The sequence below is a fragment of the Ptychodera flava genome, chromosome 13 (assembly GCF_041260155.1).
Source record: "Ptychodera flava strain L36383 chromosome 13, AS_Pfla_20210202, whole genome shotgun sequence".
NCBI classification, from domain to species: Eukaryota; Metazoa; Hemichordata; class Enteropneusta; family Ptychoderidae; genus Ptychodera; species Ptychodera flava.
This window is the reverse complement of record NC_091940.1, coordinates 9,937,157-9,959,429: the sequence shown is the minus strand read 5'-3', so window position 1 is coordinate 9,959,429 and position 22,273 is coordinate 9,937,157. Positions and strand designations below refer to the sequence as shown.

Here is a 22,273-nt window from a genome sequence, read left to right as displayed (position 1 = left end):
GTAATTCAAGATTTATGCAGCACGTTACCATCATAGCAAACTGTTCCCCCAAGAAGACAAAGTGAGTTTACGCTTCATTGAAATGAGATTGTTACCAAATACAACACTGAATACTCCTATTGTAGAACTGAGCAACTTGCCGTGTTCAACTAATAGTCTGTGCACTAGTTTGCTAGACTAATTTCTATGAGAGAGCAGTGAAACAAACTGATTATTACTGAATGAATGTAAATAAGGCAAAAGTGTCGACAAAATTTCATTCAGACCCCTGATGTTTGTTTGATATTTCTTTCAGTGTCAAAGCAGATGAGAAGTTTGCTGAAGTTCTAACAAGACTACTGATAATATTGAATTCTGTATCTGAACTGCCGTCCCATCTCCAGTCACAAGAATGCATTGTTGTGAGTATGCTAGTCGTTTTGACAACAAATTTGCAGTAGTGAGGCATGATGCCAAGCGCTGCCTGTGACCACTGTGGTCCAAGAATTATAAAAGAATAGATAGAGACTGCAATGTGAATGTTCTGTAAAAAATATTCTGCTGTAAATACAAAATGGTAAACACTTTGGAGGATTTACAGTACACTGTACAAGTAAGCTTTTTTAACCAAGTTTAATGTGTGAAATGTCTCAGTTGTGCTCATGACATCTCCACAACCATGAGAAATTCAAGTTCAAACCACAAGTTATCTGTGTGTTAGAACTGAAGGTAGTCTAGCTTGATCTCTGTAGAGGAAACTGTCAGTAAAAGAATCAGTGAAAGACCACAACCACATGACATTTCTGTCCCTCTTTCTTCAGGCCATTATTCAGTCGACATGTGATCCAGAAATTACTCTGATGTCAGTGGACCAATCAACAGCTCTTCAAGATCAGCTAGCAAATAGCTTACCAATCAAAGAACATTTAGAACTGATTCTCAATGCCATACTGGAACATGTTGGTAATACGGATCAAACTTATGCAACGATACTTCTGTGTCTAAGAACTTTGATTATGTTGACAGAGCATGATTATGGATTTTACCATTTGAAGTGGTAAGTTGATGCATTTTCAATTTTTTGCTCCATGACTTGAGTTTTGACCAACTTGGCGAACACACAGCGACAATGTCTATATGAAAGAAATTAGTGCTCACCTACTATAACACAATATGTTATATGCAGTGGTATATACATATACATATTTAACCCTTTACCTGCCAGATAATATCACTTCCCCATCTGCCAAGTCAGTAAAAAGCAGTATTGTGCCAAAACCATAATTCACCCTGGGGCTCTTGGCTGGGTATGTTAGAGCACCTTTAGTCTGTAAAACTCATGTTTACAGTATCTCTGTCTTCAGGGACCTTCAAGTTTTCAAACACTTATAAAAATGCACTACATGGGACATGTTTTGCTTTAGTAATTTTAACCAACTTGACCTGATGGTGAAATAGGAACTTGGCAGGTTGAGGATATACCAAGAAAAAAGATTCCTTTGTTGATGTGCAAAGAAGACTTAACATTGATTGCCATATATTATCATTTTGATTTACAGTGCTCTGGAAAGGAACAACAGTGCATTCTATAACCTTTTCAAAAAGCTGGCATCATCATTCAACAAGGACAGTGCCGACTGCCTGTCCACCTTGTCTACTTTCTTGGAACTTTTGCAATTATTGATAAGTCCAGAGAACCTTGACGAGGACCAGCAGACAGAGAGTGCCAATGTGAGGACTTACACAATAAGTGAGGCCCAGCTGATTGCTTTACTGCGTTGGAATAGCAGTCAGGCTGATGAACATCCAGTCAAAGTACTTGAAAAACTACTTATGGTAGGTTGTTTACTTGGTGAATTGATATCACTTTTGTTGAACTGTTTTAGGATGGGTATTTTTTTATTTACTCATGCTACACAATGCATGATATTAGGCCAATGAATGTTGTCTGTAAGTAATAATGACTCATCATCTGATTTGCATACTCAATGCTACTATGCATAAATGAATAAATTAATTTAGGAAATTGAGCATTAGATGTCTCATTCAACTCCAAAGACGTATGTTTGCCAAAATTATACCTTTCTGCTCTTATTTCATCTCTTTTACTATTTACCAGTATTTATCATTATCACAGCAGATTTCCATGTTTGAAAAAAAAGAGGAAAAAAGTAACTTTGTTGTCATGTTGCATATCTTGTTTATTTGTATTCAGTCAAAAGAAAACAGAATTTGGACTAATAGTGCTGTATTCTTAGTGACAGGAATATAATGAGAATGGCATGACAAATGATGTGTTCATAAATAAGTGAAAATAAGATTTATGGAAAATGGAGGATTCTTTCTTGTCACTAATCATGGAAGATATATGTAATGCATTTCAATGATTTGTGGTCTGTGTGTGACAGGAGAGTTGTAAAGATGACGATGCGATGGGCACACTGTTGGTAGAAGTGACCAACCTAGCCCAGGAACTCAACTCGGCACAGGATGAAGGCAGCTCTAAATCAGAAGACCTGACAGAACCCACACTGCCAGCACCAGAGAGTCTGACAACACAGTTCAACACCAGGGCGTTGTATCTGGTTGGAGAGATAGAAGATGAAAGAATTAATTATTGGTTGACTATTCCACCTCTAGATGACCCTGACATTGATATGGACATGGTAAGGGTTGTCTTACAGCTTTAAAGGCATGGTTCAGTCATCAGATTGTCTTGTCAGGAAATTTACTGACTAGATTACAATTTCAATGGAAAACAAAAGGCTATGACACCTTCATAATCCTCTTACAGGCTAGAACAAACTCGATCCCTGGGATCAAGTCCCCTACCTTAAGTGTGGATCTTGTGTATTTGCCCATTCAATGAAACGTGATGAGTTGGTTTCTCAATTTGATTTTAACTCTAGGATCTGTGTCTTGAGTACACTTTCCAATTGTATGGTTTAGGTTACATTTCTGGTAACACTTACAAGGGGTGTCATAGAAAGTAGAAGTTTTGGCATGTGTACATTCTATAATTTATAGATTGGGAAACTGGTATCAAACTGACATCAATTTGATTTTATGATCTTTTAAAAACTATTTTTCTCAGTTTGTTCTTATTCAAATTATCCTAAATCTTGACTTTGCCAGGTGAAATGTGATTTTGAAGAGCTGAGTGAGTTATGTGGACCTGACTTTGATCTGAAAGATGAACTTGCCAAGGGTTTTGCTGAAGACGAGGGTTCACCCAGAAAGAAAATCAGGTACAGTGAAATCAGCATTTCTGTTGTTAGTCTAAAGTCAATTGTAAATTTGTCATTGTTGGGGAAGTTAAATTTGATGTTAAAGTAGAATTCTGAAAGATGGAAAGTAAATAAATAAATAAATAAGTAAATAAATGTACATCAGAAATTAATTTGAATATTAAGGGAAAGATTTTAAATTTATTTTCAAAGTGAGGGTAATTTAGTGGGATGTATAACTACATGTACCTCACAGATATCTTTTGAATGGTTGCTTTTGAGATGCAATTATTAGTGAAAGAACTTTTAACTTCTTGTGGTATTGAAAAAATGAAAGTTCATTTGATATTCTTATCGTTTAATATCTCCACTAACTGAAATCACTTTGCTGTCTTTTTCTGCCAGGCTTGGTGTACGGAAATATGACCCTCTGATTGCAAGAAGTGAAAAGAGAGGGTTTGGTCAGATGAGAAGAGGTCATAAACGTAAGATTTAAACATATCCTATTCAATGATGATTTACTTACCTGATTTATCAACATCAGACAAGATAAAGCTCCTTCTGGCCTAACTCTTTTGACATCCGGGGGTGTTAAAAGTGTACACATTACACTGACTCATTAAGGCAATATACTTAGAAATTTATTGACTTTGTCAGAGGAGACTTGTCAAGTAGTGTGTCACAGTAATTTAATCCTATTTCCTCCGAAAACAGAAAAATAAAAGTACATGTACTCTGTAAGAGGCCAAATTCAGATAATTTCATTTTATACTTCAAGCCCATTGCAGACAATATCTACAGGCCATTTAAACCTATGAGCACCAACGTCAATTTTTCCTCCTTTACAAAATATTCCCTCGTTAATTTTTCTCAGATTTTTGGCAAAGTTTTGATAAAATACTGCAGCTAATGAAATATGATGTCCATTTGGTCTAAAATTATCAAAAAATTTCAGAAAAATTCATAAAAAATTGGCAAAATGTGGCTGTAAAATTTTGGTGGGAAAAATTACAGCACCTAAAGGGTAAAAGGAACTGTACAAAAATTTTGCATATTCTGAGTTTTTACCAAGTGTCAAATATTCCTGAAATATGCAGCTATCTGCTTTGTAGTTTACACACACGAAATGCATCTCAGAGGAACATATGACTAATTAATGTATCTTTGTTTATTTCAGCAATGCCTGGTAGGGGTGGTAGACCTAACTTCTACCAGGGTAACAGACCCCATGACATATTCCGTCAGAGAGCACAGAACACAAGTAGACCTCCATCGATGCATGTTGATGATTTTGAGGCCATGAAGGACCACCCACCACAACATCATCACGTACCGCCAATGAAAAAAATGAATAAGGTAATCTATGTATTCCTGTTGAAAAATTACTCCAGCTGTGATTTTAATTTGTCTTTTTTTTCCACATTATTCACTAAAACTGCAATAACATGGAGTGGAGCAGGATTGATCTTTATCAATAGGACCATCTGTGGCTCACAAGCTCTCCCAAAATGGGGAGAAAAAAGTATCAACAACTTAGAGCCTCCTGGTACAAATCCTTCAAGGCAAAATAAGTTTTTCCTTTTTCATGGTAATATTTGGATCACTCAGTCTCTTTTCATATGATGTAGTGATTTATGCAATGTTGCTGCTTAAAATGTCCTGATGCACATAAATAATTAATGGATAATTGCATGTTTCCCTGACGTGAACATTAATTGTTGATTCAGTTGTCAAAAAAAATTGGAAAAGTGTTTGGACTTTGGATGTCTTTCCATGGACTTTTGGGTCCTTTATGAATGGATTAAGATCTTTTCGTCATTCATCCATCTGACATTACTCGGCTGCAACATCTCAGGTTGTAGCTGATTGGTTAGCGTAAGATCATCAACATAAGTGAGTCATATCAAAATGGCCAATCAGCTGCATCAGTCCAAGCCATTACACATTCTACTTTATTTCAAAATGGCAATCAGCTGCAACTTCACTGACAGATGATGGCAAACAAACTCACTTTAGTTTCCTAATTATGAACAGTCATAAATAATTTTGATGGGGGGTGTAGTGTATATGGTTGGAGGAGGAAAAGACACATTCACACCATGTGTCATACCTGGAGTTACCACAAGATGTTTTATATATACATGTATGTGGAGATGGAAAAGGACCATGTTGATTTTCAATGAAGATTGTTCAAAATCCTCTTGCAAAATACACTAATTTTGGGAAAAACTCATAATACATACCCAACATTATCAATCATAAGAAGGTTACCTGAAGAATCTCTGTCAACAGATAATATCCAAGTGATAGTTCTTTGATAAGCTGTTATCTGAAATACCTTATGGTCATATCATTTATAGTGTGTGCTTCTTAATGAGCAATATCTGTGTTATTTTGTTTCTCAACAGTAACAATACTATTTAACCCTTTGAGTGCTGTATTTTTTCCCACCAAAATTTTAGTGCAACATGTTACCAATTTTTATGAACTTTTCTGTAATTTTTCTGATAATTTTGGACCAAATGAACACAATATTTCATCAGTCACAGTTTTTTATCAAAAGTTTGGCAAACATCTTACAAAAATTGACCTAGGTATATTTTACAAGGGCGACAAAAATTGAAGGGTTAAATCACAAAAAAATGATTTCATTGAAGTGAGGCATACAGTCTAACCTGGCACATGACGAGCCACTTTGAAAGTTTATCATGTGTATGTTGCTATTCACCTACAGTCGTTGGAATTGCAAACAAATATTTCTGAAAATCTCAAAACGTCATTTTTAGAGGAATCTGTTATTTAAATGTCAGTGACCAAGGGTGTTTAACCAGTTTGCCAAGAACCTCGTCCATAGACCAGAACAAGAGAGGGGAGGAGAGAGTGATAGAGAGAGACGAACACAGAGAAATGGACAAACAGACAGATGGAGAGAGACATACAGACAGAGAGGGGAGAGGGAAAACGAGTGTGAAAGAGAGACACAGAGGCACACAGAGGGGAGAGAGAGTTAGAGAAGCATGAATGCTGTACACGTGTGCAAGAGACCTTATCCAAATATTGTAACTTTACCATACACAAGTGTTTTCATTCTAAAAATCTAAATGTTGTCATAAAATTTGTATTCAAGTGCCATTTTCACAGTTAATTGTATCCCTGACGATGATGATAGCTGTAAATGTTCTTTTACGACATTCAGATAAATCACAGCCCACTTCTGCCGGGAACAGCTTTGCCTACTTCAACTGCTGTACAGTTTGCTGGCTTTGATTTTGTATGCATGAGATGCTGTGCAAGTCTCCAGGGTGTAGATACACGGCTGAGATAAAAGCAATGGGAATTAGCTGTTAGGAATTCTAAAGTAATTGAATCCGGGAGTAATTCATCAAATTGCCTGGACAATCTTTCTCAATCTCACATGTACCTGTGTTGATGTGTACTGTGATATGTACAGATCACATGAAAAATGTAAAAGTATTCTGAAATTAATGAAATATCTGCACTAGGGATTTTCCTGCTGTAATGTTGAAAAGTGACGTGCCTGGAAGACTTTGAAGTAAAACAAACTTTCAGTTGTCTTCAATTAAATGATTAGATTTAAGTCCCTACCAATGAATGGTGGATCTTCATTTGCATTGCATAAGTTGAATGCTTGTTTTGGTGAACTCATCACGAAAATGCCAATGGCTTCAAAGTTGGAAAAATGCCAAGGAAATTGTAACCTATAGAAGTGTACAGAGAAACTATTTTTTAAGTTTGCGGTTTGTAAATACAGTGAAATCCACAGATTATTATCAATCTGAAGTTGCGTTGATGAATTCAATGAGAAATTAGCTTGAGATTTATCTTTTTCTATTCCCAGAGTGAAACTCTTCTGACAGCCAGATAACATACCAAATTTCACTGTGATGTCCAGGCCAAATTTTCACGTCACTGACTCAAAAAAGTTCCCTCTGATACAGAGAAATTAAGATGTTATATGTATTGGTTCAGGACAGACTCACACAAAAATTTCTGACATTCTAAAATTGAAATGCAGAGAGTTCATAAGTTCATGCTTTGTAAAGGGACTAGGATGAGTTAGAGAGTAGATTAATCTTTTTTTTTTCGTATTAACGATTACACAGACTAGTACATGCTCTAATCTTACACGTTTACTCAGAGCAAATACTTCAAAATAGAAAATTTTATTTTTTTCAATATTTCTCCTTCTTCTCTGAAGATCTAAGGCTAAAAGCTGATACATTGCTTCATGGCTGTGATGGACATACAGTACCAGCTTTGCTTTCTCATGTTGCTGATGTGATTAGCACACAGATGTTGAAAACCTGTGCATGGTTTAGGTTTACTTAACTGAACGACATGTTCATGTATGTGTGGGCTGTGATCAATTACTAGATACAAGAGAGATAGTGTTTGCTGGCAAATGAGAGTGACAGTGATTTACGATTCAAATCTTTGACTGTGTAATTACTAATGATAGTTTTCAATATTCATTAGAGTAGTTGGACGTGACAGGAATTTACAATTTTATGACATTTACCATAAACTGACAGTCATGGTCATCAAAAGGTACATCGCTGTGTGACTTACTGACTGTGTAGCAAGTGCATTTACATCATCATGTAATGACATTTGCATACTGTTTTGTTACAAGTGGTGACCAATGACATGAGCCCCATGATACATCTACTTTGCATATGCATGACTTATGCAGATCTCAAGACGAGATAGTTTGGTGGAAACAGGTATCAAAATCACGATAAATTTCAAGATAAAAGTGTCTCATTCCTTGCCCAGTGTTTTGATCGTTAGCTGCTTCTCTGTTTCTATCAAGGGATTGCCACCAGGACGACCAAATCGCGGTGGATTCTTCGGGGGACCAGGTGGTGGCTACCAACGAGGCGGTTTTGTTGGAGGACCTGGGGCTCGTTGGGGAGGACCTTCTGGAGGAGGTGGCGGAGGTGGTGGTGGAGGCGGATATAACAGAAGAGACTTAGGTAAGATTTGTGTTTTTCAACTTTGAAAATCAAATTTTTTATTGAACTTTTTTTTCGCTATTACAATTATTTATTCAGTACACTTGTAATCAGTCTGACGTATAACATGTGGCTAATGAACCATGACATATGAAAAGATTTCACACATTTTTGAATATCATTATCAGCTGCACAACGTCAGTGTATTAATAAATTTATCTAGTATTTATACCATTAGTTAGTAAAGATGAATGTTTCTGCAGTTTGTCCTTCAAACCAGCATAGTCCCCAAGGTGTTAAATTTTACAAGTATAATATCATTAAGAAATATACTGTTCTGTTTTGTGCAAAATTTCTGATAGTTTGATTGATCATCTGTCTACTGGAAATGGTAAAAGTTTCAAACACATCCTGTGGCTATATTTTGTAATCATATTTAGACAAGTCATAGACTCAGAGGAATATATGTAATCAAAAATGGAAAACCCTCGTCATGAATTTTTTGTTCATTTTTGTGTGCAAGCTTTGTTCATGTTTTTTTCAGATTTCCTGCATCGTCCCACTCTGCATGTCTTAGTATGATATGTCAGACATTTGAAAACCCAATAGGTCCTCAATTGAATCCGGAACAAAACATTTCAGTTAAAAGTACTTTACGGGGTCGTCATCACTAAAACACCCCTGCTTGATGACTTCAAATTTTAATCAGTGTGTATCTGTTCTGTGGATAGTTAAACTTTGGCAGTTATCACCAATCTCGATAATTTTCAATATGATCCATAAGGTTCCGTGAATTGTGCAATATTTCACTTGTTCTGTTACATGTTTCAAATGTAATTATGCTCATTGATTCTGTTGCCTTGACAACCAAGCCTGCATATAAATGTTCTACCTGTGACATGGGTTATATATAATACATTTATCATTGATGTAGATTTTGCCTGAAACTGGTTGATTTTGATATCCTCTGATAAGCACAACAAATACATATATAGCTCACAAAATGTCACAGAAATCATTGTCGATAGTGCAGCTTTGAGACCCTTTTGAGTTCCACTCACCTTTATTGCAATTTATTGTACAGGTAAAAACAGTCTAAAAGAGTCTCAAAATGGAATCTTTTTAACTTGTACACATGCATGCAGAGACACCCTCATTCTCTTTATTATGATGGTAGATGAACCTTGCAAAATTGTACACTTGCAATTGTTACTGATCACAATCTGAAGATCTAAAACAATCATTGTATATTTTAAATTTAATTAGTTATATTAGTACAAACAGATAAAATATGTGGGAATACTTCTCAGACATTAATCCTCATTCTCCGTAGGGATTACAGTTCACAGTGGCCTGTTTTAAAATCAGTTGAAAGGAAGCTTGATACTTTATGAACTTGCTCTTCAAACTGCCAAGGCTGTTGCTTTCAATGACCTTCAACAGTAACAGTATTGTGAAGTATCAATATTTCACTAAAATGATTCAGGTGTTTTTGCATTGAATAAATACTGGTAATACTCTAGGAAGTGTTTTAGATGGATGTTCAAAAAGAGAGAGAGAAAACTTATACAAAGTGTTGCGGTAGAATTCAGTGTAACACTGCTGATGTAAAAGTCACTGTCAAAAATATCCCTGATCTTTTGCGTTAGACTTTGTACAGACAGGTTCATCAGATTCAAATCAATAGCTTTTTACAATTGGTATCCATATTTGGATATCATCAGTAATATCTGTGATTTTCAATTTAATCATTAAATTGAGTTTGTGATATAGCTGGTGATATCTCATGATTGGATGTTGAACCACTTCACCACATGTTCCAAACAATTAATCTTTATTCTCCCAATTTAGGCAAGTAGCATTGCATTAGTGACAAATACATATACATCAATTACAAAAATGACAATTTAAAATACATGTATTAAAATCCGGACAGTACACTGTAAAACTTAACAAATAGCACACAAGGTTTAAATGACGAAAAAATAACATTTTAAAATCTAATTGAGTCTGTTCAATTGTCTGACAGCCCTGTTGATAGAAAAGCATTTAGTTCTGTTGGTTTTATAAATTGATATTCAGGAACAATGACCAGATGGGGACAAGTCAAATTCAGGATAAAATGGATTCTGAAGCTTGGAACATAAGTGGAATTTCCTTTGCATGAACTGATTGTACAAGTTACAGAGACCTATTTGTTGTTCTCTGATAATTTGCTGCATATATTTACTATCTTACCAATTCTGTTCCAGCAGACAATAAAATATGTGAAAAAACTCAATGAACAATTTATAAAATAGAGTCAAATTGATTTAATTTCCTAAGGAAAAACAAATGTTTCTGGTATTATAGGTCCAAGTAAAAAAGGGTATCTTCCACTTTGCCAAAAGAGATTCAACCCTTTCTCCACCATGGTTTGACCCAAACCCTTTGTTATCGGTGGTAATTTTAGACCGTTTCACAAGGAATAAGGGGTTAACAATAAAACACACATAGAGAGGGTAAGACAGTGTCTTGCAAATGCTGACAAGTCCAGTGTATGTGCCATTTTTAGTGACTCACTAAAGTATCTTGTATAAGATATCAACTGTCTACACTCTGCCATTTGAAGTGAAAGGGGAAGTCCAAATCAAATTGCTAAAAGCATTTTATTTCTGGTCTGAACGGACAATGTAAAACATCAATGGCTTTCCAGGTATACCCCAGTGTACACAGAGAGATGTAACAATCTCCCTCAGCATGGATAAATATTTAACAGAATGTATTTGATCGATGAATTATTTATACAGTGTAAGCACTGAGCAATTACAAGTAATGGATGATACCGTCGTATTGTTCGAAGAGATCAATAGATAATATCTGTTTTCTAATGTGCTGTGGTAATAATTGTAAGACAAACACAACATGTATCATCAAATGGTTCTTGCAAGGTACCCACTTTACTGTATTTGTTTTGCTTGATTTAACCTGTTCACCCCCAGTTCTCTGAAAACAAGTCTACAACCACCATTTATATAAATAGTTTGGGGCCAAACCATGGTGGTGAAAGGGTTAAGGTAGCTGGTGAGGGGACTTCTATTTCTTTGATATGCCACTGTTGTACATTGTACACAGTGTATTCCCATGATTAGTGACATCATTTGTAGGGTCTAGGTGCTCTAGCTCTGAGGTTTTTGTATGTCTGTCTGTGTTTGTATGTCTGTCTGTGTTTGTGTATGTCTGTATGTGTGAGTTAGTGTGTGGCAAATGTGTGACATGATTCATGAAACAGTGCTTGGGTTTTTATCACAGATCAAATAAACTGATTACTTCACTTAATTGACACCTGCTTTCACAGATGTCATTTCTGTGAATATGAATCTCTGTAATACATGTTGCATCAACATACTTATTATACCTATATAAAAAAAATGTGATCGCTTTGCCATAACTTTTTGTCCTCTCTGTCTTGCATTGGTCACCACAGGACCAGGAATGGGTAACTTACAAGGCAGAGCACCTGGTATGTGGGGCGGTAACAACAGACAACAACCATCGCCAGGCGGTTATCAAGGAAGAACATCAAGAGGATTTCTATCAAGAAGGTACCAATCAAATTTAACACAAATATTCTGACGTCACAGTATGACATGTCAGGTTAACTCCTGTACCATCAATCCTTACTATCTATTCGAGCTTCATCACTTGGCCATTGAAATTTTATACAATGCAGTTTTTTTTTTCCTCTCCAATGATATAAGAATTTTTCTCTTGATACAGTGCATTTTGTGGTGTTATGATTTCACCACTGTATCAGAACAACACACTTATTTTGTTTCACTGATAGGAAATAGCAACCTGATATTGTTCTCAACTGAAGGTGGATCAATCTTTACCATTAGGAATTGAGTATTGACAATAAGACATAAAAGTGAAAATTGATAGTTTTCATGGCCTGATATCATGATCATCTTTCAAGATCAATAATATCTTAATGTGTGACAATTGTCATTTTCTGCAGTGGTGTCATAATACAATCACAGTCCCTCCACCCACTAGTGGAGGCTGACTGTGTTTCAGTGTATGGTGTAAGTCTTCAAGAATATTGATTACCCGTTTAAACGTTTGATTCTGATTCTACCTTCTGCACTTAGTTTAGCTGTATTGAGATGTGAACTTGTATCATTATGCAAACTATTTTATTTGCTTAGGGATTTAGCTATTACTGTATATCTTATTGAACATTCTGTTTCCATCTCTGCCCCCTGAAGGCCAACAGTTAAGAAAAATGTATAGTGCAATTCATGTGAGAATTGTATCACAAATATTTGTTTAATAAGATTGAAAATCTATCATGAATTCAACCCATGATTAGTTTTAACAGGCTGTATCAATGAATACTTTTAGGACCAACTTTCTGTAGTGCTGTTTTGTACTTAGTCAATTATATTACTGCATCAGGGAATGTGATTAAAGCATAAAGGCCCTCTCAATCACCAGGTTTCCATGAACAAGATACCCATCAAGAATGGACAATCACATGATTACTTTAACCCTTTCAGTGCTCTAATTTTCCTATGAAAATTCTAGTGCATTATTTTACCTATTTTTATGAATTTTTCTGTACTATTTTCAATAATTTTGGACCTGATTGACAGTACTATTCATTGACTGCAACTTTTGAACAAAATTTGGAAAAGATGGAAAAATTGTCTTGTTCTTTAAAAAAATTGTGTGGGTTATAATTTTGTACAGTCGACAAAAATTGACCTCGGGACTCAAAGGATTAAGCAGTGTACACAGCCATTCCTGCAAAACAAGGACTTACATGTTTAAAGTATCCCCTTGGCTCTGTCATTCTATAGATGCACTTTTGTACATCCATGGTCATTCAACTGGGTGTCCAAACAACAAAAACACATAATCAGGTCATTCTGAAGATCAGCAACAAAACATCTAGGAATTGATCATTATCATTTTACTTTATTTATTTATATCTGTTCATAGACCAGACAACAGACCCTCCCCAGGCCCTGCATACGGCAGACCTCCCCCACTGCCACCAACCAGAGGGGATGGTCTGTATGGCTCGCCAGCCAGAGGTGGTCCCCGTGGTGGGATGAGGGGCAGTCCAAGCTCAGGCCGAGGTGGTCCAAGTCCAACCAGGAAAACATTCAGAGGTTTCAGAGGAATGCCGAGTGGTGGACGCTGGGTTGGCCCAGGTGGTAAGACAGACCCACATACAAGGTAAACCAGTGTTGTGTTCTTTCATCTGTCTATAGAGTCATTGCATAAAATGAGAGGCAGTTAGCACTAGAAGCTAAGAGAGAAAGAGAGTGAGTGAGTGAGCTTTGAACACAAAATTAGCTATAGCTTATCATTTTTATGCACATAGAAATACACACCCTCTTACCACTCACATGCCTGTATGCTCAAACATGTGCACTCATAAAAAATACTGAAATATGTTTCCCAATGCTGACCCTTTACTTGTAAGTTATCAGCATCAGTCAAAATTGACAACTTTTAAATGAAGCAAATGTCTAGTGAACCATTGAATTCATTTCATGATGTAATCATCGTTATGCAGGTTCATGCCACCAAAGCCGAGTCGAGGAGGTTATGGACGCCATGAGAGCAGTAGCAGGCATGGTGGTGGACGACCATTCAACAGATAAACACAGGACACGGACCTTTTATATCAATGCCACGCACATTTTAATATGGAAAGCTATGTATATAGAAGATTTCTACTCGAAAATCAGAGTCAGTATGGTGTCGTCCCTCATTGATGAAAAAGAGTTTAAAAACTTAACAATACACTGCCTGCAGATGTTTAATCTGCCATATCATATGACTAGACGGATGGGTCAAAGGTCAAAGTTTAAATTTATTTGTTGTGCCGTAGTGATAGTCTCAGCTAAAATGCAAAATGTACCATTCCTCTTTAAAAGTCAACAGTTTTTCTGCCGAAGTAATGTTTTAAAACCATTAAATAAACCTGTGGGGCCGATGCACCTATGTGTATCATTTGTACTGGAAAGATATTTGTGAAAGTATACAATTTGAAAACAATTAAACTGCGCCTTTAAATGCCACTTTCACAAGAAAGCAGAAGGCAAGTTTGAAGATTTGTTGATACATGCAGTGTTCTTTATCAAGGTACAATTTGCCGCTGGGACAGACATCTGGACTCTTGAAACTTTTACAATACTTTTTTGGTCTACCTCTTGTGAGGCTCATTTTGAAGCTCATGGAATAAATTTTTCGCTTAGTTTTGTGAAAATAAAGGTTTTATTTTTTTCCATCGAGTTATTAAACACAGGGATGGTGTCGATTTTGAATTTTAAAGGTTGATCAATGTTAGCTTATTTGTTTTCATATCACCAAAATTTGCACAACGAACCCTGATTTTATTTTTGATTCACATGACGAGAAAATGGTGGAAATTTTCCTTGAAGAAAGTTTAAACAAAAGTTGAAGCATTTAAGTCTCGAGGCGCATATCACCTCAAGGCAGCTTAAATCTTGAAACTCACAGATAAAAACTTTGCTCAAACTTTCCTGAAGAGAAATTTAAATTGCTTTCTTTCATAATCAATAATATAAATCAGGGTCACCATGTAGATTTTGTATCAAGGAGTCAAATTACCTCAAATTTACCAATGTGTGAAATTCAAAATGGCCGCTATACCTGTGTCAGCTCTATTGGGAAAAATGTTTGTTTGATATTCACTAAAACAAGACATTGTGTAATTCATTTTATACTCCACAAATTTCAGAATGAGTCTATACAAGACAGTGTACCAGCAAAGCATTGAAAAAGTCAGAGTCTGAATATCGTACCTTGAAGTGCATTCTAATGTATCGATGCATGTACTGTATAACCTAGCTACAATCTAGTGATGGAGTGCATAGCTAGAGGCCCTCCATAAAAATCCTGAAAGTTTTGTGACAGTGTTAGACATTCGTTATGCATAGTTAAGAGCCCCATAGTAGATCTCTAGTGACTCTTGGCTCCCTCAACACTTGATGCCCACTACAAAATTTTGCTTTACGTGGTATCGATAGGTGTTTTGCATTGGATCTCTGGTGGTTTAGTGACTGTCATACAGTTGATGTAACATGTTCTTGAATTGATGCAAAAAGCAGCAGACAGCCGTATAACTGTACTGTCAGGAGTGTAACATTTCTCAGTCCATGACTAGCGATGCTTGTGTCAAAAGCAAGCCAAAAACTTGTAAGATGCAGGTTTTTTGAGTCGTGGTCTTCCTAAAAATGGATCAACAATGCATTTTCAAGCTTTCCTGGTGTTTTCCATTTTTTCCCTGGCAGTTTCTGTATTGTCCATTACAGACGTTTTATAAAGTCTGATCATCTTTGTCATTGTAGAGAGTTTTGAAAGTGTTGCCACATTTAGAAATGTTTATGTGTTCACTGATTTTATTTCCTTGTCTCTATATCTTGGCTACAGTCTAATGGGGAAAAAAATAAACTTGTTGGTTCTCAGGTGATGCAGACACTAACTGTCCATGAACAACTTCCTTTCTCTCTATTTTTGAATCAAGTTTAGCTTGAAGGGGCAAAGTTGCTCTTTTCTGACCTGTTTGTGATATCAAGAAAGCATGGAATACTAGCATAAAGCCACTGAGCATACAAAGTGGGGACGGTACACGACTGCAAAAGTGTCAAAAATTATCCCTTTGCTGAGTGCAAACAGGTGGTTTTATTTGTGATTTCCAGATAAAATGGATTTTTCCTTTTCCAGCCTGCTTTCCTATGACAAATACATTGCAACAATCTAGAGAAAACCTTTTATCCTCATCTATATAAAAGGCACCGCCAATACAAATTTCATTACACAAAGCTTGCACGAGGTCCAAACTTTTGTAACAGTGTATGTTCAGCCATGCATGGTGACAGTTGTGCACTGAACTTGACTTTTTAGTACAGACCATAAAATGTTTCACCAAATGATTAATCTTGTCTTGCTGCAAGCCGAGTTGAGATTGTGCACAGTTGACCAGCATTTCAGCAAATTTCAAGAAGTCTAACATGACAAACTACTTTTCACATCAAACAAAATTCACGAAAAAGGGTAAAAAAGAGCAACTTTGCCCCTTTGATACTCGCAAACTATGAAGTATTTTTATGTAATTCTAATAATTTCAGTGAACAGACACTTCGTCACAGATGTAAAATTAATTTGCTGTTTTTATATGAAGATGTTGCCAAGATAACAGCTGAAACTGTACTGCACAAGAATATTGACTCATGTTTAACGTTTGTAAAATTCCAATTGATATTGCTAACAGGCTATTTATTTTGGACGATTTGTCTTTATGTGAATGCCCATATTCTGTTGTTTTCTTGCAATAAAATATTATCATTACATGCAGAGAAGATTCATACAACAAAACAATTCCTCAAAATGTTCCCATTTTATATGGTGGTTTTTCAAAACATACCAAGGATGATATTAAAAAATCGAATGAAATAGTGCAAGATTAAAATTTCAAGTTAAGTAGGTGTTTGTTGTTCTGTTATAGTGTCCGACTTCAGTGTTGAACGTTCAGTGTGAACCCTATTGGTTCATAAAAAAAGGAAGTTTTGGGAAAAATACGCTCTTGTGTAAATATTTCAACAATTGTCACTCTGCTGCCATTATAGTTTTCAGTTATATATTAAAATTTAGGCCGCTCGTTTAAACGAAAGAATACACATTAATGGTGCTAGAGGGCGCTGTAAATAAACATCTCTATCAGCTACTATTGCCTGTTGTGTATGTATATATAGTAGTATTTGTAGGAAACTACATATCTATGCATTTTGATGAGTATGTCATGTTCAAAGGTTGTAACATCGTACTTCATGATGTGCAAATTCATTATTTTAGCCAGTCTTTAGCAGTAATTATTGGATAAGGCCAGTGTTCAGGCAACAGTATAGCATGTCAGCATGAACAATAGCCAGGACTGGACACACGCATTTCACTGTGAATTACTGCAACTTTATGTCACTATTCAATATGTTACCAAGTCATCCTGAATTACCATTTCCTACATGAAAAAATAAAAATTTTACTTGTCTGTATCTGTGTCTATGTGTGTGTATATATATATATATGTATATATAGATAGATAGATAGATAGATGGATATAGATACACACACACACAGAGTACGTCTGATCTCTGTTCTTACACATGCACAGTAATGTCATGTGAAAAGTCACCCACTACTTTGTAAGCAATTTTGTCTTCCTGAAACCTTCCTCTATCATATTATACTTTCTGATAACATGAATATATAGATAAAACCAACCAAATAAGGATGCATTGTGACGGATTTGATTCTACTAAACTATTCATAGCATACAGATATATCTGCGGGTAATCACTTCTAATGAAATATAGTTGAGCAACATCTACACCATCTTAGTCATTTGGTGGTGGTGTTTAGGGGAGGGGATTTTACTTGTCAAACACCTTTCCAATTAATGAGATATCTCAAATATAATAGTGCAAAGGGAACCAAATTCTTATGATATGTGATGTCAAAACAAAACATCAAACCAAGGCACATGGCAGTCTAGTCAATCATCTTTATTTCAGATTTTAAAAAAGTACCATCATAAATAAAAGTTGTTTGAGAAGAAATGCCACCAACTTACCATAAACCTACAGTATATGAACATATACAGTGATAAATATACTTAACTTCCCATAGTCATCAATTAATCAATTTGTGTGAATACTTGATTCAACTTTCTTCCAAAATTTACCAATATACAGTAATAGTAAAGTATACAATGTCTACAAATGGTCAAAGCCGACTTGCTGGCTGTTTTGTACAGAAACTGCAGAATATAAATTCTGTGCAGTACTATGGAAGATATAATTTGGTTTACATGACTTTGGTATGAAAATTTCAGTCAATCTAAGATTGTCTTTCTCCATGAAGATGTCTTTCCTCAAGTCCCAGGCATATACCACTCACCCAGGTGTTTTTGGTTTTGGTTTTGGTTTTTTTGACAATGTAAATTTTTTGTAAGTTCTTGTAGATTTTATTCAACATGCCTCCTTGATAAAAACATGCAAATCAAAAAATTCCAAAAAACCTGGCCTTCTAAAATATTTTTTTAACCCATTACCACCATAGTTTGTCCCAAACCTATTGTTATCAATGGTGAGTGTGGACCTGTTTACAGGGAAATAGGGGTCAACAAGTTAAAATTTATGGCAAGACTGAAGGATACTGGGCCCATGTTAAGCCGCAGTAAAATTCAACACTATCCTAGGGGGTATGTATGTATCACTATTGAAATTGAGGCATCCCTAACAAGCACTGGTTTCTGCCATAAGGAGGATATAGCCCATTGTTCTTCAAGTTTATCACATTTAATGTTGATAAATATTACCATACACCAAAAGAATTGTAAATGATGTTGTTTTCCATCATGTCAGTTTCTGTCTTTCTTATTTTCTCCTTTTTTACATCAGAGCAAATTTAAAGTAATTTTTACACTTAAGAGTAAATTTATCTCTTAGATTTTACAAACAGCTATTCTGTCAAAGGAATTACAAACTAAACTCTCCTGATTAAACAGAAGCAGAATCCCTTTCTCAATTAAAGTGAATGTAAAGCATCTATTCATTGAACTGGTATTAAAGTTCAGAATTCTTTTTAAATCTATATAATTCTGCCGGTGTCAACACTTAAGCCACAACTACATACCAAAAGTTGTCATGTTTTCACAAAAGTTTCACACCGTAATCTCAACAAAAATGTTATTCTACAATCGAATTAAAAAGCCGTCTCGGTCACAGCACATCTATGCTCTTGTACACTCTATTTTGACCTCCAGACTTGATAGCAAATGAAAAGATCTCTAAAAATCAATACTTTTTGTGTTGTGTCCTCAAGCCAATGCCATTTCACACCAGTGTAAAAAGTCAGACGGCTGCAACGTCAGATGTAACAATGATAATTGCCTGGTCCATCTGTTTTATAATTAAATTACAGATCACGTATTTTTTACTTGTATTCACATTGTTTTGCTTTTATTACAATTTCTTACTCTGAATTTTAAGTCCCACTATATTTGACCCATAATTTAATAATCTGTAACAGCAACCCTCTTCCCTGATCAAAGATATATTTGTCACACATTGTAACTCGAGCTATCCTGTTTTCATTTCAGGTTTGTTTAAGCTTAAAGCTGTTCATATTAGACAACAAATTTAGTGACATTGTTGCAGGATAAAGAGCGTCAAAGACAATCTGTCATGGCAATAAATGGATAGGCTTTTCAAATAGACAGTGTAACATCTATATCAGTGTTATGACATGTCACAGGAAGTTAACACAGTGTTGAAAAATCAGTTAGTTTCATATCACTTAAAATATATTATTAGTAACAATTTCAGAATGTTTTCAAGTTTACAACATCTGGTATTAAAAAGTATAAATTTAATACAAAACTGACACGGCCTTTAACACCATTATTTTCTTTTACAAAACACCCAGGATAGAAGGTTCATGTATTCTTTAAACAAGAACTTTGTTCTATTGGAATTCATCGTGCGTTGATTGTCGACCACCGCAATCTTTTGAAATTAAGTTTGTGTGAGATGAAGGTCAATTCTGATTACACAGATCATCAAGTCAATGTCAACAATGATACGATAGTGGAGAGGTTTTGTACACATTATTTACAAACACATAAAATTTTACATCCGAGCGAATAAAGCAAATGAATCACTACTAACTCTGACCCAGATGACCTTTGACATTATCTAGAAATTTATCCACAACAAAGTTCAAATCGTAATACAATCATGATCTTCACGTGAATTGAGTATATACCACAGGGGACCAAGAGATCTGGCTGCTGTTGTTGTTCTTGTTTGTATCGTTGTTTATGTTTATTAATCATCTTGTTGTTGTTGTTGACCAATAAAATTCAATGACCATAACTGTTGTGTTGTTGTTGTTTCAAACGTAATGTAACTCATAGGAAATGTTACAAGGACACTATCATTATTTGAACCGATGTAACTCGCTATGCCAACGTACACCCTCTTCATATACTTATGTTGGCAGAGAGTTGCATCGGGTAAGATAATGATGGTGTCCTTGTAGTGTTTCTTATGGTATCTACATTAAGTTTGAAACAACAACAAACAACAACAACAAAACACTTATGTTCATTGAATTTTATTGGTCAACAACAACAATACGTCTAATAAACATAAGCAACACTACAAACAACAACAGCAACCAGATCTCTGGGTCCCCTGTGTATATGCCAAATGTATGAAGCATTTAATTTAATCCACGATTCTTCTCAGGTCAGCCAGTAATTTATATGGAAATCACATCATGCCTGTATTTCTACTTGGCATTTCCTATATTAAAAGTTCATTTTGAGCATTTCTCATAAACACACATACCATGTGAACTCATCAAGAAGAAGAATTTTTTTTGCATATGCTCTTGCAATTAGTAGCAGTATCGTCAACAACTCTGTGAAAAATTCATTTCTTGAATCAGAAACTTACTTTATATAACATGTTCTTGGATACTTTAATATGTGTAATTTAAATGATGAAGAGAACACAAAACAGCACTATGGTATGAAACAGCCTGTGAGAAAGCCTTTGCTCTTTACAGTACATGTATTGTGTGATTAGTATTTTCTATGATATAACAGAGAAATCCAGTCAGGTATTCATAAAACTGACAAGTATCTTGTGGTGGTCTAATGTAAAATTTATGAATTATTAAATATCAAATCATCAAATTTATAATCATCAAATACATAAAATCATTTGAGTTTCTTCAGTGAACTACTAAGTAGCTTTTCAAAAAACTCTACTTTTCTGTATATGGTGTTTTTTAACAACATTGACAATTGATGTTCAAAAATTACTGATATCCTTTGCAAAAAGCTGCCTCACTTTCATCCAGATGTTAGAAAACTTCCCAAAGTGCCTTTTTTAACTCAATTCTTCAAATGATTGACTGAAGGTTCTGTCTTTGCGTGATAAATACTCATAAATTTATTTCACAAATTCACCATCTTTCACAAACACTGTAGAAGCAATAATTGAAATTCTAGAACTTTGATAAGGTAATACTGATCCAAATCTATGACATGAAAAATTACAGTTCATTAAAATATTGGAAATGTGTTGATTCTTTGATTACAAGAACTTCAAATTTATTCAGGTACAGAGACAAATTATTCATCACACATCACCTTTGAATTGATTTGGATTTTTGAATTCTGTCATTGAAACATGTTCTTATAAAATTAAAAAAATGTTTCATTTGTATAAAAATTTTGGACTATCATGGCAGGAAAAACCTTCAAAAATTGATTCTTCACCACATTATTGTCAGATTTCATATTAAAAAAATTAATTCATTTTAAATTTTGCCTCCGAAGAATTTTATAGCCAGGATTAGCTCTCAGGTCTTTGAGAAACAATACTATCAATGCTAGAAAGATGCTAAACATGACTTATTCTAAGGAATAATTGTAGATTTGGAAATACAGATTTATTTTTATGCCAGGATCAATTTATTCACACATTGTGTAATTTGATAATATCTTTTAATTATTTCAGTAAATTCCTTCAAACTTTGTCATTATGATAGTTAACTGCTTAGTTTTGGATGCAAATGATAATATTGCTTAAATACCTACCATTACCTGTTGTTCTATAGGTTAATACTTTCATCAGTTTCTTTATCATGGTAAACTGTTGTTGAAAATACTTGATATTGCTTAAAATTGGCCTGCATTGTTAATACATTTACATATGCATTAATTTGGACAATACCTGCATGTGCCCCTTGCAAACTCCTTACAGCCATTTCATGTCCATTATCAGGTTTCTAGAATAATTGGCGGTTTGTTATATAGTACCAGAAAATTGAAGACATGTACCTCTTCAAGAAAGGAATAAATCTAATAAATTTTAGATTAATTCCTCCACAATAGAAGCATTTACTTTTGTGAAGTTCACTGTAGTTTTGATATTTCAGGTAATCTTAAACTTGATTTTGATTCACTGATATGCTCTGACAACAACTGAATCTGTTGTA

General features: G+C 35.0%; 1 protein-coding gene across 1 annotated transcript in view; it reads left to right on the top strand.

Moving 5' to 3' along the window:
- The window catches only part of LOC139147363 (protein virilizer homolog), a 39,279-nt gene extending 22,028 nt beyond the window's left edge, over positions 1 to 17,251 (top strand). The window contains exons 25-35 of the mRNA XM_070718427.1: positions 296 to 401; positions 801 to 1,036; positions 1,539 to 1,815; positions 2,388 to 2,645; positions 3,115 to 3,227; positions 3,612 to 3,691; positions 4,384 to 4,562; positions 8,041 to 8,203; positions 11,649 to 11,766; positions 13,169 to 13,408; positions 13,752 to 17,251. Of these exons, the coding sequence (XP_070574528.1) occupies positions 296 to 401; positions 801 to 1,036; positions 1,539 to 1,815; positions 2,388 to 2,645; positions 3,115 to 3,227; positions 3,612 to 3,691; positions 4,384 to 4,562; positions 8,041 to 8,203; positions 11,649 to 11,766; positions 13,169 to 13,408; positions 13,752 to 13,839 (1,858 nt within the window). The 3' untranslated portion in view covers positions 13,840 to 17,251. The remainder of the gene's footprint in view (positions 1 to 295; positions 402 to 800; positions 1,037 to 1,538; positions 1,816 to 2,387; positions 2,646 to 3,114; positions 3,228 to 3,611; positions 3,692 to 4,383; positions 4,563 to 8,040; positions 8,204 to 11,648; positions 11,767 to 13,168; positions 13,409 to 13,751) is intronic.
- The last annotated feature ends 5,022 nt before the right edge of the window (positions 17,252 to 22,273 follow it).